The sequence below is a fragment of the Cavia porcellus genome, unplaced genomic scaffold, assembly GCF_034190915.1.
Source record: "Cavia porcellus strain 051 isolate PalLab524CR breed Dunkin Hartley unplaced genomic scaffold, mCavPor4.1 scaffold_2, whole genome shotgun sequence".
Taxonomy (NCBI): Eukaryota; Metazoa; Chordata; class Mammalia; order Rodentia; family Caviidae; genus Cavia; species Cavia porcellus.
In genome coordinates, this window is record NW_026947485.1 from 26,507,821 (window position 1) to 26,535,046 (window position 27,226).

The 27,226-nt window shown below is 35.5% G+C and overlaps 1 protein-coding gene across 1 annotated transcript in view; it reads left to right on the forward strand.

The window, feature by feature from the left end:
- The window catches only part of Stk31 (serine/threonine kinase 31), an 89,219-nt gene that overhangs the window by 51,594 nt on the left and 10,399 nt on the right, over nucleotides 1–27,226 (forward strand). Inside the window, exons 19-24 of the mRNA XM_063234589.1 lie at nucleotides 5,091–5,216; nucleotides 5,800–5,925; nucleotides 6,107–6,193; nucleotides 6,829–6,978; nucleotides 10,398–10,520; nucleotides 13,172–13,240. Of these exons, the coding sequence (XP_063090659.1) occupies nucleotides 5,091–5,216; nucleotides 5,800–5,925; nucleotides 6,107–6,193; nucleotides 6,829–6,978; nucleotides 10,398–10,520; nucleotides 13,172–13,240 (681 nt within the window). The remainder of the gene's footprint in view (nucleotides 1–5,090; nucleotides 5,217–5,799; nucleotides 5,926–6,106; nucleotides 6,194–6,828; nucleotides 6,979–10,397; nucleotides 10,521–13,171; nucleotides 13,241–27,226) is intronic.

Here is a 27,226-nt window from a genome sequence, read left to right on the forward strand (position 1 = left end):
TCAATGATCCAACAAAACTCAGTGATGTCATTTTCTATCCTACACACTTAAATATACATGCAGTTATATAGTTTAGAGCACTTTCTTTTCCTCTCTTTTGTACAACGACTATTACACATTTTGGGTTTTATTGCTCCCACAGTTCTTATTACTTTTTTGGAAGAGAGTAAAACCAAATGTGACACAACAGAACAGAGTCGGTCAAATCAAAAGGGTGGACATAATAGATAATGTAAAAACATAATAAAAGGTGATCAACAATGGTTACCATAATGCCTCCCGCTATCTCTAATAGAATTGCCTATATCATTAGTTATAATAAAATTGAACAAAACAGTAAAGAGCAAAACCAACAAAACCAAAACATTGGAGACATTGTAGGTCTTCAAAAGTAGATAAAAGTCAACGAGAATGGGCATCATAATGAATCTCATTATCTTCACAGCTGTTGCCTAAACTTTCGAACCTTATACTATCCAGCAAAACAGAATAGGGGAACATCAGTCAAAAACAAGATGGTGAGAGTAATACAGGGCTTTAAATCGAGATAATGGAAAGTCAAAGTGGGTTACTATAATATATCCTGCTATTTTTATTTATTTTTCCCTTAATTAAAAGGATAAAAATAAAAAAGTAAATAATGGAGTGGAGATTGAGATAAAAGAGGGCATAACAGCAAAACAGCGCACATCAAAACATAACTATTTAAGCAAAACAGTGTTTCACCACCAGATAACCCTGACATAAAAGTAGTTACCGTTTTGTCTCTTTCCTTGAAATCCTTGAGTACAACTTCGTATACTGTAGCATTAAATATATCAAAACAATGTAAAACCATTTAAGAGAATGACAGCATTACAGGGTATTTAGAATCGACTAACAGAAAATGAACAATGGTTTCTGTATAATCTCCTTGTCTTTAAAAGGTTTTTGCTTATACTATCGTACATAATAAAATCCAATAAGATACAACCTATTTAGACCAATGGAGACAGAAGAACAAAAGCTTGATGAGACTTCAAAACAAGATGATACTAAATCAGTATTACCTATTAAGATGTCATTTTCTCCAAAATAGCTGTTCCTATCATCCAATCTTCTCTGCCTCATTTCTGTTGAGCTCTTATTCTGTCAGTAGCTGTCAGTTTGTCTTCTTCACTTTGTTCTCTGCTCCATTCGTTGTGGCCTCCATTATTTCTGGATTCTTTGTATTTTTCTTTTTTTAGAATATCCTGCAATACTCTCTGTAGAGTTGAATTGGTGGTTGCAAATTCCCCCAGTTCCTCTTTATCCTGGAAGCACCTTGTTTTTCCATCAATTTCGAAGGACAGTTGTGCAGGATATCTCAATCTTGGCTGGAGATTATTATCTTTCAAAGCTTGAATTATTTCCCCCCAAGCTCTTCGTGATTTGATGGTTTGTGCAGAGAAATCTGCTGTAATTCTGATGGGTGTTCCCTTGTAAGTGGTCTGTTTCTTGTCTCTGACAGCTTTTAATATTCTGTTCTTGTATTGAATTTCTGGAATTTTTATTATTATATGCCTGGGTGTTGCTCTGTTTGGGTTGTAGGTAGCTGGGGTCCTGTATGCCTCATACATCTGAGTATCTTTACCTTTTGCTAAATTAGGAAAATTCTCCTGGATTATTTCTGTGAGTAGCTTTTGTAGTTCATTTGTTTGTGTCCCTACTTCTTCTTTTATGTTCTTAATTCTTAAATTATGGATCCTCTTATCATCTTCTTGTCTTTGTATTATTGCTGTTTGTTTCTTTGTTATTTTTAAGAAGTTTTTCATTTCATTCTCCCATATTACAAATCTGCCCTCCAGTTCAGATAGTCTGTCCTTAGTTTCTTTCAAGCTGTTATGCCAGTTTTCGATAGACTTTTTAGTTTCCTGGTAGTCCCTTTGAACCTGCTTCACGTATTCTATGCTTTCTCTGTTTTCTCCATCCAACAATTCTCCCCTCTTTTTCTGTTCTTCCATTCCACCATCTGTTTTTTCTTGGGTGGTGCTTAGCATTTCTCTAACTATTCTGCATACTTCTAGCTTCAGGTCATTGATAACTTCATTCCTGAACTGATCTATGAGGCTCTCTAGATGGCGCTTTATGTCTATTGGTGTGGTGTCCGCTATTGCCTGTTTCTCAGAATTGGGGGCCGAGGAGCCTTTCTTGTTGCTGCCTCTTCCCATATTCTCTGTTCCTTATATATGCAAGCTTATATAGGAGGCCCAGCTTCCCTCCCTGTCAGCCACAGCCTGATTGAATTGCGCCGGTTAGGTGTTCCCGCCCACTGCAGCACACCAGGAAGTTCCAGACCAGGCAGCCTACGCAGGGCCCACCCCTCCCGGCCACCGTCAGGCTCTGGGATCTGGGTTGGGCTAGCCTACTGGGTCCGCCAGCAGTGTCACGTAGGCTAAGCACTTTTCACCAATCCTGCCTGAGAGGGGTATGTGTGGCTGAAGTCGCCACCGTGCCCTGCTCCCGCAGGACTGCCCGGGCCCAGAATGTCCTCTGTTGGAGTCAAACTGTGGTAGAGTGTCAGTTTCTCTCACTCACCTCACCACAAGTCAGTGCACACCTCCCTGCCCGTCCTGTTTTCGACTCCGTTCGCAGATTCCCGTTCTCAGAGCTTCCGCGCGTCTCTCTCCTTGCTGAGCTGATGTAGAGGCAGCCGCTGCACGGCGGGAAACCCAAATCGCGGCTTCCAATGGCGCGGGCTCCAGCCTCCACACTGAGGCTTTTCTGTTCCTGTTCTAGCACCAGGACTGTATTCCAAGTTGGTTTCTCTCAGCCCAGTTCGTTCCTGGGTCAGCAGAGCATATCTCCACCGGCTTATGGCTCCTTACTCCGCACCCTTCCTGACTTCTGAGCCGAGTCTTTCAGAGAGCCTCCGTAGTTGCTGTTATCTCCCGCCATGTTCTCTCTCTCTCATTCTTAAGTGATAGATCCTCTTGTCATCTTGTCGCCTTTGAATTGTTACTTCCTACTTCCTTGTTATTTTTAAGAGATTTTTTTCTTTCCCGATCACAAGCTGCAAACCTGTCTTCAAGGTTTGAAAGTCTGTCTTTAGGGTTTCAAGCAGCTTTTCTAGCTTTTGGTGGAGTTTTTAATTTGCTGGTAATGTCTTTGAATCTGTTTCATGTATTCTTTTTTATATTCTTCATTCAAGGCTTCCCTCATTGTCCTATGCTCTTCTGTTCTTCCATTTATGTCCTCTTTAGAGGTGCTTAGCAATTCTTTTGTTAATTTTCTCATTTCTTCTTTTACCTGAGATAGTATTTCTGTTCTAATTTCTTTTATAGCCTCATGAAGTAGTTTCTTTACTTCAGTTGCCATTGCTGCATAAACTTCAGGTGTGGGACTCCTGATCTGTTTACATCTCCTGGATCAGAACTTCTTGGATTGGATGCCTGAGACTGCCTTTTGCTTCTTCCTCTTGTCATATTCCTGTTTTCTTCCAGACAAGTGGGTAGAGGGGGTTCCTGTCACTTCCTGTGTTGGCTATAATTTCTCTGAAGTGAGACTGTTTGATTTTTGTAGCCAGTGCTGGCTCAGGATATCTGGTGGTGACCATTGGGTGTGTTAGTGTAGGGCTGTGTGCTGCTTTTCAGAGCCTGCTTTGGTTCACCAGTGGCAGATGGAGTGCAAGCAGGGGCGGGGCAGGGCAGGCTGTCACTTCCCTCCAAGCTGGTTAACAGCAGGGTACCCTCACACATAGAGTATATGCATGGGGTGGAGCTGGTTGGGGATACTTTTAGGGAAACCTCAGCGATGGCTGTTGGAATGTGCACGAGGGTGGGACTTAGTCCAAGCAATTCCACCAGTTTGCTCTGAGCTCGGAGTGGTTGAAGGAAGCTGGCTGCAGTTCTGGATCTGGGCTTATCCTGCCTGACTCCAAAATGACTCCTGGCCAATTGCCCTCTCCCGTGGGAGGACTGAGTTCTCTACACTCACCACCAGCCAGTGCAGGTCTCCCAGTCTTGTGCTCCCCTCTGCCACCATGTCTCTTTGCGGATGCCTTTGGGTTGCCAGCCAACACCATCACTGTGACTGGTGCGTCCCTAGGTTTCAACAGTTCTTGCACAGTTGGTCCTGCTCTGGGTGAATGCATTGCTTTCTTCTTTGTTTAATTTTATCTTTTTTTACTCTCTCTGTGGGCTTCAATTTTCACTTTAGGTTCTTCCTGCATTAAGAGGACCTACTTCCTCGTCTTCTCCATGATGCTGTATTCCAGTATCTGGACTGTTTCTCTCAGTGAGGCTTTTTTTTTCCTGTTATGCCGTCTTGAAAGTGAGGGCAGACTTTAATATGACATTTTTCCTTGCAACTATATAGAATGTAATTATATGTGGCACCAGAAGATTTGAAAAGTAATTTTAAAAGGAGTGTTAATTTACTTTATTATAGATTATAAAAGGTTGGAATCATGGTTTATGGAAGCCTTTGATGACTTTTAAGATGTATCCTTGGGAATCTTTTTGAGATTATGTATTATGACTTACTTAAATATACTAACAATACTTAAACTAGAATTATTACGTGTATTACTAAAACTATTGCAATAAAATCTAGTTTGATTTGAAATATTATATCAAATTTTAGTGTACAGTCTTATTGCTTCAGAAAGGAGCAGAAATATCCAGTTAAATTTAAAACCATTTTCACCTTTGAAGACTTCAGGCATAGGCATAAGTGTTACAATTACTTCATAGTGGACATAATCTTCAGGCATTTTATTCTGATTCTACAACTGCCTTTTTATTTGTCGTTATTTTAATGTTTTTAGGAAGCATATGAAATTTTTCAGGTAAACATTAGGTTCCCTTAGAAATGTGTGGCTAATCCCAGTCATTTCTAGGGTCTGTTCTAGAACTATGGCAATAATTAAATTTGTGATTTCACTGTGTGTAGCAGGAGTCCTAGAGTGAGAATGTAGAAAAAATGTAAAACTAATAAAATCTAAAGATTTTTATTTTGTTTTTTAATAGTGTTGATGGTATCCATTCTGTATAATAGCATGTAACTAACTGTGTTGATGGTTTAAAATGGATTTTTAAAAACTCTTCATCTGTAATAAAACTTGTGCATAGAATTCTGGTGGTCTTCTTACTATGAGCTTAGAACGAGATCTTCTTGACGCTGAGCCCATGAAGGAACTTAGCAGCAAACGTCCTTTGGTACGCTCGGAAATTAATGGGCAGACAGTTCTTTTAAAGGTAATAGTGAATTCTGACTTGAAGATTGGGAGGTATAAGAGGGAATGGTGGTATTGTTTTTCAGGAAAGAAAACACTGATTACATTGTTTTCTAAAGTAGGTAGTTTGGCTGACATCATGATTGTTTCTCTAGTATGGTTGCCAAACTTTTAAGTTTGATTTGAAAGTATCCCACATTGCCCCAAATAGTACCTAATTTTAATATGTACTTGCTTGTTATTTTTTCTACTTGCTTTCCTTTTCTTGAGTGAACTTACTATATTTTACCTAACAGCTTTTTGAAATTTTGTTTTGCTTAGATTTCTGTTCAAAATCTCAACCATATTGTCAACACAATTTCTGCTTTTTAATTTCCTCCTTCTGATTAATATGGGAAACTTCATTATTATAATAGAATGTTTAGGTTAGCCTGAATTGATTACATTATCGTAATCTTGTTTTCCTTTCCAAATTATAACATTAAAAATTTAAAAAAATTAGATGTAACTTAACATACATAAAGTCATTTATTACAGTTGAGTGATGTATAGAGTGGAATTTTTAATCTTGAAATTACCAGTGCCTTTTTTTTTTTACATGCAAGGGCTATTCTGTGGATGTAGACACAGAAGCCAGGGTGATTCAGAGGGCAGCTGCCTATCACAGAGCTTGGGGAGAAGCTAAAGAAGAGTCTGGGTTGCTGCCATTAATCTTCCTGTTTTTGTGTAAGGTAAATCAAGTTATTATGCTAAACTCTTAGAGAAAGCATTTTGTTTAAAGTAAGTTTTGGCTCCAAGTTTTAGAGTAGTAATTAATTCTTTTTAACAAAGTACAAAAATTGTAAAGTCAGAGTATACTAAAAATACATTGAATTTTTTGCTTTGAGTCACATTCTCTGCTTTGCTTCTTAGTCTGATCCTGTGGCTTATCTCATGGTCCCATACTATCCTAGGGCAAACCTGAGTGTTATTCAAGCCAGTATGCCTTTATCATCAGAAGTAAGTAAAAAAACTTTTCATGGATATATTAAATAAGAAAATATCACCTTGTCTTAATATTTAGATTATACTACAGAATATATGATGTAAAATTGTGGTGTGTGTTACTCTCACATTAGCCCTTTGGGTGTGGGTGTGAGAGAAAATCAGGGTTAGAAGGATTAAGTGACTTTAGAGTCCCTCAGCCAGAAGTAGAGTTGGAACTTGAAATTAGATTTTTTTTGGTTTCAATCCTAAGCTTATAACTATGAAATCTGCTATATATAAATTGATAGCTTTAATTTTTATCACTGTAAATTTAGAATACGGTAATAACAATGGAGACCATAAGTCTGTCTACCTAATAATGCTATTTAAGCCTCTTTTCTAGCTGCTTTTCATGATTATTTGTAAACTAAGTCTTTTTAGAAACTGCAGAATATATATTAAGTATATACTCATACACTCAAATATACAGTAGCCACTGGTTTTGTAATCCAAGCTTCATCTCATCTTTAATTCTTTATGCTGTATTGTTAGTAAAAGTTCCTTTGGAGGAAGCTTTACCTCTAGAACAATCTTTTAATATAAAACATATTCATGTATTAAAATTATTTTCCTATTTTTTAACCTATTTTGCTTGTATTTATATATAGGAAGCTTTAAAAGTTATGAAAGGTGTTGCCCGGGGCCTGCATACATTACACAAGGCCAATATAATTCATGGATCACTTCATCAGAACAATATATTTGCTTTAAATCGTGAACAAGGAATTGTTGGAGATTTTGATTTCACCAAATCTGTGGTAAAACATCATAATCTTTTAAATAGGTTCTAGACTTCATTTAATATCATTGAGCAATAGTTCAGCACTTGTGGTAATGTAGTATAAGATACGTACTTTCAGTTAAGGTGTGTCATGTAACATAAAGCAATTGTCTGCTATCAGGTGACAGAATAAGAGTTTCTAAATTCTTGCTTTGTATATTTTAATCAAAAATCTTAGGGGCAGCCTGACATTATACTAAATGATAATAAACAACATTAATCATAAGTTATTTTGTCATTATTAGAAAACATTCAATTGCTAGAAATTGCAAGAACTTCTCTCTGCTGGTGTCCTCCCTCCTTCATACATTTGCTTGAAATACACATGTCATTTTTTTATTATAATGCGTAGTTTCAGAAATTGGGACTCTTGGACTTTTTTGTTTAGTTATTGAAGTTCAACCATAGTGACTGGTAATTTGGTGCTCTGTTACCTCAGAATAGCCAGTTTGTAGAGGTAGCAAAAATCAGAGAAGTAAGAACAAGTTGTAAATGTTTTTGATATAATTGGCAGCCTCAAAATATATCTGATCATGTGGGAACAGTTTCTTATTTAATTGACAAAGATAAATTATATATGCAACATATTTTGAAATATGTACACAGTAAAATGGCTAACTCAGCAGTTCCTGTTTTAAAAGTAACAATTTTATTTAGATAGAATTAATGTATCATAAAGCATACAAATCAGTAATAGTTTCTAGTATATTCATAAAGTTGTTCATGAATTGTTACTACCTAGTCCAGAACTTTTTTTTCTTTCTTGAGACAAGTTGTTGCTGTGTAGTTCAGGCTGGGCTTGAACTCATTGTAGTCTGGCTTGGCCACTGACTTGCAGTGATCCACTTAGCTCTATGGGTGCTGGAATTATAGGTATGCACCACCATGCCCAGCTCCAGAACATTTTTAATCACTCCCAAAAATAAATGCTTTATTGATTAGCGGTCATTATTCATTTGTCCTGTTATTTAGGCTTAGGCAATCTATGCCTATGGATTTTCTTATTCTGGATATCTCATATAAATGAAACTATACAATATGTGGCCTTTGGTGATTGGCTTGTTTTACTTCTATAACATTTTCACGGTTCATTTTTTGTCATGATTATTGCATTATATGTGTATATCATCTTTAGTTCAGACACTTATTAGTTGATGGCTGTTTGGGTTTACATTTTCTGATAAGAATGATGTTGCTATGAATGTTAGTGTACAAGTTTTTAGGTAAACATGTATTCATTTCTATTGGGAGGCAGATTGCTAGATTATATAGTAACTCTGTTTTTACTTTTTGAGGATTTTTTTTGTGGTATTGGGGATTGAACTCATGACCTTGCCCTTGCCAAGCAGGCGCTTTGCTGCTGAGCTATATCCCCAGCTCACTTTTTGAGGAATTTAACTTTCTCAGTGTGACTGAATCGTTTTACATTCTCTTAGGTGGTATATAAAGATCCTAGTTTTTCCACATCCTTGTCAACTTTAACAACTTGAGCAGTTCATTTTGACTACTTTATATCATAATGTTTTTTACTTTGGTCACCTGCAAACTATAGAGTAATGCCACTACTATAAATGTTATCTCAATAGTTTTCATATGGTAACTAAAAAATATGAAAAAGTGAAAATGTAAAGCTATAGTCAAAAGTTAGATCATGCAGGATTAAGACAGATTGATTTGGTTAGATATTTATCAGATTTATCTGAGAAAATTAAAATACTAGCCTAAGAAGAATCACTTAAATTCTGAGTTTCAAAGGCAACTCTGATGGGTGTAATGGCTTATACCTTATAATCACAGCAGTTAGGAGGCTGAGGCAGGAAGATCATAAGTTCTAGGCTAGCTTAGCCTATATAGTGAGTTCTAGGCCAGGTCGGACTACTTAGTGAAACCCTGTTTCTTTTTTTCTTTTGTCCTTTTGAGACAGGGTCTGGCTGTGCAGTTCAGGCTGGCCTTGAGCTCACTTTGTAGCCTAGGTTGGTCTTGAACTCGCAGTGATCCTCCTGCCTCAGCCTCCCTCCCAAGTGCTGGGATTACAGGCGTGAGCCACCACACCCAGCTGAAAACCCTGTTTCTAAAAAATAAAAATTACAGCACAAAAGTTCTCAACTTTTACAGATTCTAATCACTTTACATGTATCATTTGTACAGCTGTAGAAATACTATTCCAAGAATTACTGTTTTGGGGCTGGGGATTTAGCTCAGCGGCATAAGCGCCTACCTTGCAAGCAGGCAGTCGTGAATTCGATCCCTGGTACCGATAAAAATGAAAAAGACAAAAAAAAAAAAAAGAATTACTGTTTCTGTTTTATACTAGTTTGTCACCTGTTATTTCCCAAAACATTGTTTAAATCTTCAGGGTAAATTATTTGATCTGGGGTTTTTTTTTTTTTTTTTGGTACCAGGCATTGAACTCACGAACTCACGGTGCCAGGCAAGCGTTTGTGCCACAGAGCTAAATCACAGTCCTTAAATTATTTATTCTGAAGTATTTATTAAGCTCACTTTTTGCTATATGTTTCATACTACATTAAGATGGAAAAATATTAAGTCAAGATAAATTTGGAAAAGTAGTCTATAATCAAGATCATTGATCTTGAAAGACTTTACAGTCATAAGAATCACCTAGGAATCTTGTTTAAATGCAAATTAATTTTCAACATTTTTAAGATAGAGATTCTGTGTTTTTAATGTTTTCCAGTTGATGCCTTAGCTGCTGGTCTTTGAACAATGCTTTAAGAGGCAAAAATAAAGGTAGTAGGTAGAAAAGATAGGTATAAAGATACAATTAACATTTACTGATATGTGCTGAATATTGTGCTAATTATCTTTATTTTTACAACTTTATAAGTAGATGTTACTATTGTAGAGATTAATTTAGATTTTAAGAGGTTAAAACCTAAGTCACACAGCAAATAAACAAGAGGACGGGGATTATAGCTAAGGTCTGATTGAATTTAAGGGTACTAGTGTTGTCATTGACCATTCTTAAACATGACAGAGATGGTATATTTAGAAAACAATAAGTAAAGAATTTTGTAGAATTTAGTTTCAAACAATTAAAAATTTTCAGAATTACAAAATAGTACTGATGCCCACTCTTGTGAAATTTTATTAAGACAGAAGAACACCAAAGTACCAGTAATGAGAAATTAATGATTGTTATATTGAATCTGTCCTCTTCTATAATCAGATTGTAGTGAAAATTTATGTCAGTTTTGAGAATGATTTTAAGAGAACTTTTACTGAATAATATAAATTCAATAAAAATATTTGAGACCAATAGAATGAAATAATTTCAACTGAAAATTTGAATGAATTCAATGCAGAGTATTTCACATAAAAGCACTTCAACTGCATTTGCTCTAAATTAGTCAAAATAACATACTGTTTTTGTAGAGTCAGCGGGCCTCAGTGAACATGACGGTTGGTGGTTTAACTTTGACATCACCTGAATTGAAAATGGGTAAACCTCCTTCTTCAAGTTCAGACTTATATGCATATGGCTGCCTTTTATTGTGGGTATGTTATTTTTTGAAATGGATCAGTCACTTTATATTTCACTGTGTAAAATGGTGATTATAGTGATTCTCCTTAACATGTTACTCTGAAGTGGTAGACTTTTAGTGGGTTTTTACTTTAGTTTTTATTTTAAGCTGTTCTTATACTTCCTATTACCTATTGTGTACTTTCTATAATTTGACTTGGTATCTATTATTAGTGTTACAAATTTGTTAAAGTCAATATTAACAGTGAAGATAATTTGAACTAGATTAATATAGAAGTAGTTCATGGATATGTGGAAAATACATACTAAATGAGCTAGGGTAAATGTTTTCACTCTCAATGAAAACCAAGTAACTTTCTTATTTGTGGTTTAAGAATCATAAGGGATTAAATATTAACAAGGAAAGAATACCTTTTTCCTCTAGTCAACATTGTACTGGAGGTTCTAGTCTAAAGATCAACAAAAAGTGTTTAAGAATAAGCAAATTTAAAAATCATTTACTAAAGTATCAAAAATATAGAAATTTTGACAAGCGTAACAAAAGATATAATGCCAGTTACACTGAAAACTACAAAACATTTCTAAGAGGAATTACTTGGATAAATGAAGAGATACACTATTCTGATGGGCTGGAAACCTTGTTTGGAAAGTCAGTTCTCCTGTTGTCTGTAGATTCAATGCAGTTTCAACAAAAATGCTGGGTGTTTTGGCAGTTAGATTCTGTAATTGATATATGCATATGATTTGGAATAATGAAAGGAATTTTGAAAAAGAGCAAAATTAGAGGATTTATACTACCTGATTTTAAGACGATAAAAAGTTACAGTAAATCGAGACAGTATCATATTGGTGTGAAGTTAGAAATATAAATGAATGAAACACAATAGGACAGTGGAAATAGACCTTCCTATATGTGGTCAACAGACTTTTGACAAAGGCACCAAGATGGTTCTCTGACTCAAGGAAGCGTCTTCAAAATAAGTGGTTCTAGAACAAACAGCTAGCCATATTTAAAGAATAAGCTTTGATTAATCTATGCACCATTTATAAAAACAAACTCAAAACATATACTAGATCTAAATGTAAAACTGAACTTTCTAAAACTTATAGAAAGTAACAGGAAAAAAAATCCAAACATGGAAAATATTTCTCAAGTAGGGTAAAGAGAACATCATCTAATAACAGAAAATAATACATCAAAATTTAGAAGTTTAGTTTCAGTTTTTTGAGGAATCTCTACTACTGATTTCCATAGTAGTTTATTCTCACCAACTGGAAGGAAGACTTCTTTTTTTCCTGAAGCCTCTCCAGAATTTATTATTTGATTTCTTGATGATGGCCATTCTTTCTGGGGCGAGGTGAGATTTCAGTATTGTTATAACTTGCATTTCTCTAGTGGCCAGCAGTGTTGAACATTTTTTTTTATGTAAGTATTGGCCATTTGTGTTTCTTCTGAGAAGTGTCTTACTTATTTTGGTTGACTATTTGTTGACTGGACCTTTTATTTTGGAGTGTCTAATTTTTTGAGTTCTTCATGTGTTTTAGTTACTAGTCCTTTGAAGATTGGCTGGCAATTTTTTTTCCCATTTTGTAGTGTCTCTCTTAACTGTTGGTTGTTTCCTTTGCTGTACAGGTTTAAATTTAATCTAATCCCATTTGTTGATTCTTGATGTTATGGCTTATGCAGGTAGAATTCTGTTAAAAAGTCCTTTCTTGTGCTTCTGTCTTTAAATTTTTACTTTATCTCTTAGCAGATTGCTTATATTTTAGTATTTACATCTTTGATCATTTTGATTTAGTTTACAGTGAAAAATATGGATCTAGATTCTGCATGTGGATACTATTTTCAGAACCATTTGTTAAAGAGGCTATCTTTCCTTTACTGTTAAGTTTTTCTTCTGTTTGTCAAAGATTAGATGATTGACTGTTCTTAGGATTCTTTCTGTGTCTTACATTGTTTCACTGATCCACATGTCTGTTTTTGTGTCATATCGTGCTGTTTTTATCATTGTAGCTAGTAGTATAAACCCAAGGTTGTGGTGCCTTCTGCTTTACTCTTGTCGCCCAGGATTGCTTTTGCTATCCTGAATCTTTTCTGGTGGCATATAATTTCTAGGATTGTTTTCTTTAGTTTTATTAGGAATTGTATTGGTATTTTGATTGAGATTGTATTAAATCTGCATATCAATTTTGGATATTTGATCATTTTATCGGTATTGGTTTTGCCTATCTGAGAATAGGGAATATCTTTCCATTTTCTGAATATCCATTCAGTTTTAAAATTGTTATTTAAAAAAAATAATGTCTTCCTTTACTGGAGTATTCCATTTTCTCATTTACTCTAGAGAAATTATAATTATTAAGGTCTTATAATGATGCTTATTAAGTTACATGGGTATGTAACTAGTTCATCATATGTAGTAAATTCTTAAAATGTTTATAGGATGTATATCTCCTATTATTGATGTTTTAAGAGTCTCAGGAACCATTTGATTGCTTGTGAGTAGGTAGTTAACTAGAGTATCTTTATTCTGCAGTAGTTAACGTGTTTCTTAAAATGAGTTCTTCCCTTTTCACTAGCATTTAAAGAATTTAATACTTAAGGCTTTTGTAGGATTAATATTTTGATACATTGAAAGTCTTTAATTTTTTCCTTGTGTTACAGCTTTTTGTTCAAAATCAAGAATTTGAGATGAACAAAGATGGAATCCCCAAAATGGAGCAGTTTCATTTGGTATGTGACCTTTTTGTCATTTCCCGGTGTGAAACATATATAATAATGTAAACTTAAGATTTTTTCCTGAATCTAAAATAGCATTTGCAGTAAATTACTACTGAAAAACATTGAAGTGCCTGACATATTCCACTGTTAGATAACTTGATATTACTAAGTTACATGTTTGTCACATAGATTATATAAATTATCCAGTGATAATTAAGGAAAAATATTGTTTACTATATGTAAGTACCTATGTCTTTTCTCATAAATTATATGTCTTTGAGGTCGTTTTGTCACTTACATGTATTTTCAGCCATTGTATTTTGAGTACCTTTCTGTCCCAGGGATTAAACTAGATTCTGAATTATAAGGATTCCAGCATTGAAAATAATAATTTAGAACTATGAACAAGTGAACAACCAAGATCTATAAAAGACTATGAGGAAAGTACTTTGGAGAAAGTTTTTTATTTTTGCAGAAAAGGGGAATCCAGGATGACTAAATATTAGAAGGTTAAATGATAATATAATTATCAGATTCTAGAAGTTCTTATGCTATTTTGATGGTTTCAGTTATGATGAAGAAATATATATGAGTGTATTTTTGACCACAGAAATACATTGTTTTATAATAACTACTATTTTAAACACTTTAGAAATAGTGTGTTGGAACTTTGCCACACTTCCTGGTAAGTAATAAAGTGTATTTGAGACTACTTTTGAGAGATTATGAAATTATGCTTACACTTCCCAACTATTTCTGGAGAATGAGATAACAAGGAATATTGATAAAGGTTTACAATTTTGAATATGACTAATATTTCTTGCTATTAGGTAATATTTCATCAGTGGTTTACACTTTACCCAAAGTGTGGAACCCTTTGTATTTTTAGGTTTGATAGAAAAATTATTTTCTGTCAAGTTATTCTAAAACAGTGATTTAAAACACATTATCTTACCATTTGATGAGTCAAAAATCGGTACAGCTTATTTGATCCTCTGCTTCAGGGTCTTTCATAGGCTGTAGCCAAGTTGTTATCTGGGCCATAGTTATTCTAAAGCTTGACTGGAGACAGATATGGCAAGCTTCAGTCACAAGATTCAGTTTCCTTGATTGTTAATCTGAGAATGGCCTCAGTTCTCTTCTAGTTATTGGCCAGTAGTTGTCCTCATTTTGCCATTTTTTCATTATGGCAGCTTGTTTCCTCAAAGCATGTAAACAGTTGAAGGTATTAAGAGTGTATTTGCTGGACAGAAGTCTTTTTCAGAACCAAATTACAGAAGTGGTATTTTGTCACTTTTGCTATATTGTCTTTGTTAGATAACAATTCTTGAGGTGCAATCTATTCTCAAGGTAAGGTGATTACATAAGGCCATGAATACCAGGAGGTTGGGATCACTGGGGACAGATTTAAGAGTTTGTCTACCATAAAGTACAATCTTCCGGGTCTGTGTTAGGTACTCTGCTTAGTGTATGTTTAATGAGGCTGAATAAATACAAAGTCACTGTGTTAGCTGCTCAAGGACATCAAATTACTGTTTAAGAGTCCTTGGCTTATGTACTATTTAATTCTAAGATATGAAGTAGCCATAAATGCTAAGAATTGGATTGCCTTGACTCCCTTTCATGATTACATATAGTTATCAAATAGCCAGGATTATAGTCTGGGTAGATACTCCATTTACCTGTAAAAGCCTCAAGATCATCCTTTTTATAGCTGAATAATATTCCATTGTATAAAAATACCACATATTTGTCATCTATTCTTCAGCTGATGGACATTTTGGTTGTTTCCAAGATTTAGCTATTACAAATTGTGCTGCTATAAACATGGGTGCTGCTATAAACATGGCTGCTATGAATTATGACATGATCTTTTCAGTTTTTCTGGGAAAATAGAGAGGAACCGCTAGATTGAATGGAACTCCCAATCCTAGTTTTTTGAGGACTCTCCATGCTGATTTCCACAGTGGCTGCATCAGTCTATACTCCCACCAACAATGGAAAAGTGTTCTTTTTCCCCACAGCCTCACCAACATTTGTTATCAGTTGATTTCTTGATGGCAGCCATTTTTTCTGGAGTGAGATGAAATCTCAATGCTGTTTTAATTTGCATTTCTTGAATGAACAGTGATGGTGAACATTTCTTCATGTATTTATTTGCCATTTGTATGTCTTCAACTGAGAAATTTGTGTTCATCTCGGATGCCCATATTTGGAGAGTTTTTGAATTTGACGGACTTGATTGATGTTTTTTAATTCTTTATATGTTTTGGATATAAGTCCTTTGTCTGAAATACTGCTGGCTAAAATTCTTTCCCATTGTGTAGGCTTTCTTTTTACTTCGGGTGATATCTTTTGAAGTGCAAAAACTTTTTAATAAGATGAAATCACAGTTGTTGATTCTTTGAATTATTTCTCGTGCTGTTTGTGTTTTGTTCATGAACTCTTTGCCTACCCTGTGTCTCCAAGATTCCTACCTGACCTTGTCCTCTAGTAGATTCTGTGTTTTTATTTTAATATTTAGACCTTTGACCTATTTTGACTTTAGTTCAGTGCATGATGATATACATGGGTCTAGTTTCAGTCTTCAGCATGTAGAAAGCCAATTTTTCCAACACCATTTATTAAAGAGGCTATCCTTTTGCCAGTAAACATGTTTAGGCTCTTTGTCAAATATAAGGTGGCTCAGTGTCTTTGTAGTTGCGTTTGCATTTTCTAATCTGTTCCATTGCTCCTCAGGTTTTTTTCTTTGCCTGTACCATGCTGATTTTGTCACTGTAGCTTTGTAGTATAGTTTCAAGGCAGGAATTGAGATGCCTCCTGTCTTGCCTTTGTTGACCAGAATCTCCTTTGCTATTCTAGGTTTCTTCTGTTTCCAAATGAATTTTAGGAATGTTTTCTGTAGATCTGTAAGGTATGTTAATGGTATTTTGATTAGGATTGCATTAAATCTGTCTAACAGTTTGGGGAGTATGGCCATTTTCACAATACTGGTTCTTCTTAACCAAGACCAAGGAATATCCTTTCATTTTCTAATATCCTCTTCAATTTCCTTTTTAAAACTATTATAATTTTCAGCATATAGGTCATTTACATTCTTGGTTAGGTTGATACGTAAGTGTTTCATTTTTTTAGATGCTATTATGAAAGGTGATTTTCCATAATTTCTCTCTCAGTGAATTTCTTGTTTGTGTACAAGAATGCTACTGATTTTTGAGTGTTGAATTTGTATCCAGCTACATTATTAACTCTAGTAGTCTTTTAATGGAGTTTTTGGGGTCTTCTATGTAGAGTATCATGTCATCTGCAAATAGTGATAATTTAACTTCTTTTTTTTCTATCCTTATTCCTTTTATTTATTTCTCTTGTCTGATTGCACTGGCTAATATTTCCAGAACTATATTGAATATGAATGGTGGTAGTGGGCATGTTTGTCTTGTTCCTGATTTTAGAGTGAAAGCTTTCACTTTCTGTCCATTTAGTATATATTTAGAATAATGTTGGTTGTTGGTTTGTCATAGATGGCCTTTATCAGATCTGGGTAAATACCATGTATTCCAAATTTCTGCAGGGTTTTTATTATGAACAAGTGTTGGACTTTATCAGAAGATTTTTCTGCATCTATTGAGATGATCATGTGATTTTTGTCTTTGGCTCTGTTGATGTGGTGTATTACATTTATTGATATGTGTATGTTAAACCATCCCTGCATTCCTGGGGTAAATCCTACTTGGTCATGATGTATAATCTTCTTTATGATTTGCTGTATTCTATTTGCTAGAATTTTAGTGAGAATCTTTGCATCAATGTTCATTAGTGGGACTGGCCTATAGTTCTCCTTTTTGGTTGGGTCTTTTTCTGGTTTTGGTATCAAAGTAATACTTGCCTCCAGGAATGAGTGAGGGAGGATTACTCCCCTTTCAATTTCATTGAAGAGTTGGAGGTGTATTGGCCTTAAATCTCTAAATTGAGGTTTAAAACCCCATTGTCACAAAGATAGTGGGTTATTCAAAATTGCTGAGCTTTGGTAGTTCATATGTTTCTAGAAATCTGTCCATTTTCTCTGTGTTTTCCACCTTATGTGAATAAAGATTTTCAAAGTAGATATTCATGATCTTTTAAATTTCCATGAGGACTGTAGTAATTTCTCTCTTTTCATTCCTTATTGCATGAATTTGAGTTTTTTCTTTCTTTTTCTTGGTAAGTTAGTCAGACGTTTGTCAATTTTGTTTATTATCTCAAAAAACCAGCTCTTTGATTCGTTAATTCTTTGTATTTTTAGTCTCAATTGCATTAATTTCTGCTCTGATCTTTATAATTTTAACTATGAGCTTTGGGTTTGACTTGCTCTTCTTTTTCTAGAAGCTTGAGATGTAGCTTTAGGTTGTTTATTTGTGCTCTTTCTGTTTCCTTGATGTAACAATTTATTGCTATATATTTCCCTCCTAGGACTGCTTTCATTGTGTTCCACAGGTTTTAGTACGTTGTATCTGCATTTTCATTGAATTGTAGGTATTGCTTAATTTCTTAATTTCACCTGTAATCCATTGATTGTTCAAGAGGTTATTTAATTTCCGTGTATTTATGAAGGTTTTGCAATTTCCTTTGCCATTAATTTCCAATTTCAGTGTACTGTAGTCAGATAATATACATGAGGTAATTTCAATCCCTATATATTTATTTAAGAATATTTCTGTGGGCTAATAAATGATCTATTTTTTTATTTAAAGAGAAAAAAACCCAAAACAGAAAAGGGTAGAAATAATACAGAATTTCAGAAAAATAAACAGTAAGGAATCACTAGTTGATAAGTTACATGTTGTCATCTTAGAAATAGTTGTTCAACAAAATTAAAGCATACAAAGTGACATTCAAATAATGACACTGCAAACAGTTCTGCTCAATCATGCAACAAAAACTTAGTAATATGGTTATCAGTCCTACAGACTTGTTTTTTATCTTAAAGAGGGTAAGATTAAACAGAACAAAACAACAAAACAGAACAAAACAGATCATAGGGAAACAATTTAAAGAAACACAGATTTCAAAACAAGTCCACTGGAGATCTTCACTGTCTATTTTATTGTCTCTAGTTTTCTTCCAAATAGTTGTCCCCATCTTCACACACATTGAATATATACTGAACATTATAGAACTAATCAAATCTTTACAGGATGATGAAGGCTTTTTAGATTTTCAACCTGACTTTGGGGAAGTCAGTAATGACTACCATAATGTCTCTCATTCTTTTCATAGTAGCTGTCCTTATCTTTACATATGCTGAAATTGAACATGAAAGACAAGGCTAATATCACTCTGAACAGTGAATAATAGTATTACTAGATTTTATATCATAATGCTACAGAATTAGCACTGGGTTTCTTAATGTCTCTTCTTCAGAGTATCTGTACATTACCTCATGCATTATATAATCTGTTCCTGTAAACAGTTTAGAAATTCTCCCCCTATATGAATCTCTACATGTGTATCTATTCTTTCTGTAATATAGGGAAAAACAGATCATAACAAGACAACAAAAAAATTTCCTAGAAAAACTATGAAATGAAAAGGACATATAAAACCACAATATTAGGTGATCTAAAGTAGTTACTATGCTTTCTCTTGTTATATTCAATAGAATTGTCCACATCATCAGGCATAACATAATTGAGCATAACATTACATAGCTATCTTAATAAAAACACAACTTTGAAGACATTGTAGGACTTGAAAGCAGTTGATAATCAAAACTGGAATGGGTATCTTTTACATCTTGTCATCTTCAGAATAGTTGCCTCTACTCTTAGACTTGATACTATCAAGTATACCAAATTCGAATAAAATCAGTTAAGGCAAAACAGCAGTATAACAAACCAGCTTCAAATAAGATCAGTTACAGTAAGACAATGTAAGTAATATAGGGTTTCAGTTTAAGTTAATAGGAAATTAAGTATAGCTACCGTGGTATAACCTGCTGTTTTTGGATTAGCTGTCTATGCCCTCAAATCTAATATGAGTAGACAGACCGGAACAAAATATAATCAAACTAAACGGAGCAATAAGACGACTGTGACTTTTAAATCCTGATATACTACTACCAATGTCCTCTGCCTTCCTTTTTTAGACAGTACCTGCCCTTTCCCTTTCTCAGGGTGCTTTGTATATTTTGGGTCCCACTAGCTCCTTTAGTTTTTAGATTAGGGGGCCATCCTGTTATCTGAGTGTTGCTGAACCTTTTTACCCATGAGCTTGATCGTGAGCAGTACTCCTTTCCTTGCTAAAGTGGCAAGGTTTTCCTTCCTTCCAGCTGTGTAGTTCTACACTACTCAAAAATTGTCATAACTTTCCAACCTATCTGTGGCTGCTGGACGAGTTGTCCCTATTTCTCTCTGGTTTCCTGTCACGTATAGCATTGTTTTCTCATCTTTGACTTTCAGGTTGAGTGTATTTTCTATTCAGAGCATCTCGATGGATTCTGCTCCTAATCTACTCTGCCTGTGTTTCTTTTTTGTTAGTGTATCAAGGCTATATTAAAGATTATAGAGTACCTTCTCTGTCTCATCTCTGCTATTCTATTTTTCTGCTATTATTTGTCCACTTTACTCCTTCATTCCACTGTCTGCCCCATTCATTGAGGCCTCTCTGTCACTGTTGCTGGAATCCTGGTATTTTTTCCTCTCTCTCTCTGGAATGTCCTGCAGTATTTTTTGTAGGGTTGGGTTGGTGGCCATGAACTCCCACAGTTCCTCCTTGTCTTGGAAATATCTTGTTTCTCCATTGATTTTTAAAAATTTTATTTAAGGAGAAAAAGAAAAAAAAAACAGAAAAAGGGCACAAGTTACATAGGATTTCAGAAAAAATAAACAGTAGGAAATCACTAGTTAATAGATTACATATTGTCATCTTAGAAACAGTTATTCAAGTTATAAAATTAGAGCATATAAAGTGGACATTCAAACAGTGAGACTGCAAACAGTTCTGTTCAATGATCCAACAAAACTCATTATATGGTTATCTATCTTATACACTTAAATATACATGGAGTTATATCCTTTACTGCACTTTCTTTTCCTCTCTTTTGTACAATGACAATTACACGTTTTGGGTTTTATTACTCCCACAGTTATTACTTTTTTTTGAAGAGGGTAAAATCAAATGTGACATAACAAAACAGAGTCAGTCAAATAAAAAGGATGGACATAATATATAATGTAAAAAGAAAATACAAGATTATCAACCATGGTTACCATAATGCCTCTTGCTATCTTAAAAAGAATTACCTATATCATCAGTTATAATAAAATTGAACAAAACAGTAAAGAACAAAACCAATAAAACCAAAACATTGGAGACATTACAGGACTTCAAAAGACAATAATAGTCAACCAGAATGGGCATCATAATGAATCTTATTGTCTTCCCAGTTGTTGCCTATACTTTTGAACTTGGTACTATCAAGCAAAACAGAATAGAGGAAAATCAGTCAAAACAAGATGGTGAGAGTGATGCGGCGTTTCAAATCAAGTTAATAGGAAATCAAAGTGGGTTACTATAATATATCCTGCTATTTTTTATTTATTTTTCCCTTAGTTAAAAGGATAAAAATAAAAAAGTAAATAATAAAAAAAGAAGATTGAGATAAAAGAGGGCATAACAACAAAACAGCGCAGGTCAAAACATAACCATTTAAGCAAAATAGTGTTTCACCACAAGATATCCTGACATAAAAGTAGTTACCATAGTGTTTGTTTCTTGAAATCTTTGAGTATAACTTCATATACTGTAGCATGAAACATATCAAGACAATGTAAAACCATTCAAGAGAATGACAGTATTACAGGGTGTTTAGAATCAACTAATAGAAAATGAACAATGGTTTCTGTGTAATTTCCTTGTCTATAAAAGTTCTTGTTTATTTTATTACATATAATAAAATACATTAAGATACAACATGTTAAGACCGATGGAAACAGAAGAACAAAAACTTGATGGGACTTCAAAACAAGATGATATTAAATCAGCAATAGCTATTATGATGTCTTGTTTTCTCCAAAATAGCTGTTCCTACCATCCAACCTTCTCTGCCTCATTTCTGTTGAGCTCTTTTTCTGTCATTAATTGTCAGTTTGTCTTCTTCATTTCGCTTTCTGCTCCATTTATTGTGGCCTCTCTGCCACTGTTTCTGGAATCTTGATATTTTTCTTTTTTAGAGTATCTTGCAGTATTCTCTGTAGAGTTGAATTGATGGTTGCAAATTCCCCTAGTTCCTCTTTATCCTGGAAGCACCTTGTCTTTCCATCAGTTTCTAGGGACAGATGTGTGGGCTATATCAGTCTTGGCTGGAGGTTATTATCTTTCAAAGCTTGGATTATTTTCCCCCAGGCTCTTCATGATTTGATGGTTTGTGCTGAGAAGTCTGCTGTAATTCTGATGAGTGTTCCCTTGTAAGTCATCTGTTTTTTGTCTCTAATGGCTTTTAATATTCTGTTCTTATATTGGATTTCTGGAATTTTGATTATTATATGCCTGGGTGTAACTCTGTTTGGGTTGTAGGTGGCTAGGGTCCCGTATGCCTCAAACATCTGAGTATCTTTACCTTTTGCTAAATTAGGGAAATTCTTCTGGATTATTTCTGTGAATAGCCATGGTAGTTCATTTGTTTCTCTACTTCTCTTATGTTCTTAATTCTTAAGTTATAGATCCTCTTATCATCTTTAAGCCTTTGTATTATTGCTGTTTGTTTCCTTGTTATTTTTAAGAAGTTTTTCATTTCATGCTCCCACATTACAAATCTGTCCTTCAGTTCAGATAATCTATCCTTAGTTTCTTTCAAGCTGTTATGCCAGCTTTCAATAGAGTTTTAGTTTCCTAGTAATCTCTTAGAACCTGCTTCACGTATTCTATTTTCTCTATTTTCTCCATCAAACAATTCTCCCCCTTTTTATGTTTTTCAATTCCATCATCTGTTTTTTCTTGGGCGGTGCTTAGCATTTTTCTAACTATTATACTTATATCTTGCTTTATTTCGTTAAATACTTCACTTTTGAGCTCATCTATGAGGCTACGGAGGTAGCGCTTTATGTCTATTGGTGCCATGTCTGATATTGCATGTTTTCTGTTCTCATTCTCCTTTGCATTTACCTTTCCTGGATCAGTGTTCTCAGGATTGGTGACTGAGGACCCTTCTTTGTTGCTCCCTCTTCCCATACTTTTTGTTTCTTCCATACAAGTGTATATAGGAGGCCCAGTTTCTTTCTTGTTCGGTTACAGTTTGTTTGAACCTGCTGGCTACGTGTTCCCACCCACTGCAGTATACTAGGGAGACACAGACCTGGTCAGCGTCTGCTGGGCCTGCCCCTCCAGGTCAGCATCCTGAAGGCTTCACTGCTAAGGTGTGCCACCAGGCGCTGGGACCTGGTTTGGGCTAGCCTACTGTGTCTTGTCCATGACATCACCCAGGCCAAGTGCTTCCCACCAATCCCACTTGAGAGGGGAATATGCAACTAAAGTCACTGAAGTGTCCTGTTCTGGTTATTCTGCCTCGTCCCAGAATGTCCTCTGTTGGAGCCTCCTTATCTATGATGGGGTCCCTGTTCATCTCACTCAGCGCAGGTCAATGCAGGGCTCTCTGCCAGTCCTGCTCTCAATTCCGTTTGCGGATTCCCACTCTCAGAGCTTTCGCGCGTCTCTTTGTCTCTGCTGTTCCGATTCAAGTCTCCATTGATTTTGAGAGAGTTTTTTTGGGTACATCAGTCTTGGTTGGAGGTTATTTTCTTTGGGGCTTGGACTATTTTCCCTCATGCTCTCTCGATTTGAGAGTTTGTGTTGATAAGTCTGTTGTTATTTTGATAGTTTTTCCTTTGTAGATAATCTGCTTCTTTTCTCTGATTGCTTCTATTCTGTTCTTGTGGTGGATTTCTAGAATCTTGATTGTCTGGGTGTAGATCATTTTGGTTGTAGGTGCCTGGAGTTCTCTATGCCTCATTTACCTGGATATCATTTCTTTTTCCTATGCTTGGGACGTTTTCCTTAATTATATCTGTGAAGAGTCTTTGTAGTTCATTTGTGGTTACTCCTGCTTCTTCACTCATATTTTTTATTCTTAAGTTATAAATCCTCTTGTGGCCTTCTAGCCTTTGAATTGTTTCTTCCTGGTTCCTTGTTATTTTTAAGAGATCTTTCATGATCACACATCATAAATCTCTCTTCAAGTTTCGAAAGGCTAACTTTAGTTTCTGTCAAGGCATTTTGTCAGCTTTCAATGGAATGTTTAGTTTGGATCTGTTTCATGTATTCTGGGTTTTGTTTATATTCTTCATCAATGGTTTCTCTTCCTTTTCTGAGTTCCTCTGTTCTTCCATCTGTGTTCTCTTGGGAGGGGCTTAGCATTTCTTTATCTTTTTTTATATCTTGCCTCACTTGGATCAGAAGTACAGTTTCAGATTTTTCTATGAGGTCACAAAGGTATTTCTTTATGTACATGATGCTGTGTCTAATAGTGCATGATTACTGCACTGGTTCTCTTCTGTGTTTATCTCTCCTGGGCTTATTTTCCCAGGTTCAGTGGCTGGAGGTTTTTTTTTTATTTCTATCTCTTGTCATGTTTCTGGTTTCTTTCAGACTGGTGTGTCCTGGGGGTTTCTGGCCCTCTCCGTATTGCTTAGGGTCTCTCTGAAGCATGCTAACTGGAGTTTTTCTGCCCTCCCCAATTTCCTGTCATCTGAGGTACATGCAGGGACACAGGGATGGTGCAGGCTAGCCTCAAGCCTCTGAGCCAGTTGACCCGCAAGTTCCTTTAGCAACTCAGGCTGTACCTTGTGGACGTCACAGGGTCGTGACAGTTTTTACCCTGGCTATTGGGTCCCAACCAGAGGCATAGCTCACCACACACAGATCGCACCAGTCCTCTGCACCAGGGGTGGCCGACTGACACTGCCATGGCACTGGGCTCTGCCCAGCTCCAAGATGTCTTCCAGCTAGCAACAGCAGCCATGGGACCCAATCTCCAGCACTCACTGGAAATCAATGCAGTTCTCCATCTTGGCTCCACTCCATGCTGCGTTGTGTCCTCCTGCCAAGGGCTCGGGACTCAACAATTTCCATTGTTGTTGGCGGCTGTGGCTTCGGCTTGACCTTAAATCACCTGACTTCATGGTGCTCCCAGTATAGCACGGACTGGTCTAAGTGAGCGCTTAGGGCTCCAGCACTCTACTCGTGTTTTTCCTTCCTCCACAAGAGGTAGATTCTAGCTTGATGTGGTTTTTCCACATCTAGATCAGTATGCTGCCTCTTCAGAAAACTGCACAGCACCTGGCTTTGGTGTCCAGGTGTGTGATCCTCTCCATAGCCTCCTCCAGTGAGGCCAGGCAGCTCCAGCTGCTCCTCGGAGCCCTGGGACCCAATTTCCAGTACTCACCGAGAGCCATTAAAGCTCTCCACCTTGGCTCCACTCCACACTGCGCCACATCGTCCCATCAAGGGCCCAGGACTGATCGACTCCTGTTATCGGCAGCTGCAGCTTCAGCCCGACTTTGGATTGTCTGACTCTAGGTCATACCCAGCACAGCACAGAACAGGTCTCAGTGAGTGTGTTGGGCTTCAGCTCTCCACCCATGCTTTTCCTTCCTCTTCCTAATTTTATTTTTCCCTTGGTCTTCCTCCTGAGTTGATAAGAATCATTCTCCAGTCGTCTGGACCTCTTCATGTTGTCAGATTCTAGCATCTGAGCTGTTTTCCCCACAGAGGTTCTCTATCTAGCTTCCTAGCAAGCTGCCATTTTTTTCCTATATGATCTATTTTGGAGAATGTCCCATGTGCAGCTGAGAAGAATGTGTATTCTAATGTGGTTGGGTGGAACACTCTGTAAACGTCTTGAGTCCATTTGCTCACAGGTTTGATTCAATTCTGTTCTTGGCCGACTTTTTGTCTAATTGATCTATCTGTTTGTGATAATGGGGTATTAAGGTCCCCTATAACAATTGTGTTGTTGTTTGTTTGGTTTTTCATATCCATTAGTATTTGTCTTACATAGTTGGGTGCTCCTATTTTTGGTGCATCTATATTTATGATTGTTAGCTCTTCTTCTTGAATTATTCTTCTAACCAGTATGTGTTGACCTTCTTTATCTATTTTGATCATTTTTGTTTTGAAGTTCACCTTGTCTGCAAATTGAATAGCTACCCCTTCCTTTTTTCTGGATTCCTGTTTCATAGAATATTGTTTTCCATTCTTTGGCTTTTTATCTATGAGTTTCCTTTTGAGTCTGATGTGTTTCTTGTACACAGCATATTGTCAGATCCTGTTTCTTGATCCATTCTGTCAGTCTGTTTCTTTTAATTGCTGAATTGAGGCCATTTATATTGATGGATATAACTGATATGTACTAATGCAACTTTATCATGTTATTTTCCTGCTGTTGGTTTTCTGCTTTTCCCCTTTGTTTAATTGCTTGGCCTGCCTGGTGGTTTCTTTCTGTTGTTGTCCTAGAAATTGTAAGTCATTGTTTTCTCTATCTAGTATGTCCTTCATTACTGTTTCTAGGGTTGGTTTTGGTGGCCATGAATTTCTTTAGTTGTTTTTTGTCATGGAAGTATCTTATTTCTCCATTAAATTTCAAAGAAAGTTTTGTAGGATACATCAGTTTGAGTTGAAAGATGTTTTTTTTCAGTTCTTGAAATATTTTACTCCAACCTTGTCTTAATAGAGGGTTTGTTCCAAAAAGTCTGGTGTGATTCTAATGGACTTTTCTTGAAAGGTTGTGTCTTTAACAGCTTTTAGTATCTGCTTTTATGCTGTATGTTTGGAATCTTAATTATTATATGTCTGGGTGTAGCTTTATGTTGTGACTGGTATTTTATATGCATCACTTATTTGTATATCAGATTCTTTTCCCATGTTTGGGAAATTTTCTGCTATTACTTCTGTAAATAGTTTACTGATGTCCTTCGCATTGACTCCTGCATCTTCATTGATGTCTATTAGTATTATATTGTTTCTCTTGGCATCATCTTGAAGCTTTTGAATTGTCATTTCATGCTGCCTTTTTATTTTTTTATTTTATTTTATATTAATAATTTTATTTAAGGAGAAAAAGAAAAAAAGCAGAGAAAGGGTACAAGTTATACAGATTTACAGAAAAAAATAAACAGTAGGAAATCACTAGTTAATGGATTACATATTGTCATCTTAGAAATAGTTGTTCACGTTACAAAATTAAAGCTTACAAAGTGGACATTCCAACAATGAGACTGCAAACAGTTCTGTTGAGTGATCCAACAAAACCCAGTAATATTATTGTCTATCTTATACACTTAAATATACATGCATTTATATCATTTAGAGCACTTTCTTTTCCTCTCTTTTGTACAATGACAATTATACATTTTGGGTTTTGTTGCTCCCACAGTTCTTATTACTTTTTTGGAAGAGAGTAGAACCAAATGTGACATAACAGAACAGAGTCAGTCAAATCAAAAGGGTAGACATTATAGATAATGTAAAAGCATAATAAAAGGTGATCAACAATGGTTACCATAATGTCTCCCGCTATCTCTAATAGAATTGCCTGTATCATCATTTATAATAAAATTGAACAAAACAGTAAAGAACAAAACCAATAAAACCAAAACATTGGAGACATTATAGGTCTTCAGAAGTACATAATAGTCAACCAGAATGGGTGTCATAATGAATCCCACTATCTTCACAGCTGTTGCCTAAACTTTCGAACCTGGTACTATCAAGCAAAACAGAATAGAGGGACATCAGTCAAAACAAGATGGTGAGAGCTATACAGGGCTTTAAATCAAGATAATGGAAAGTCAAAGTGGGTTACTATAATATATCCTGCTATTTTTTAATTTATTTTTCCCTTATTAAAAGGATAAAAATAAAAAAGTAAATAATAAAATGGAGATTGAGATAAAAGAGGGCATAACAGCAAAACAGCACAGATCAAAAATAACCATTTAAGCAAAATAGTGTTTTACCACAGGATAA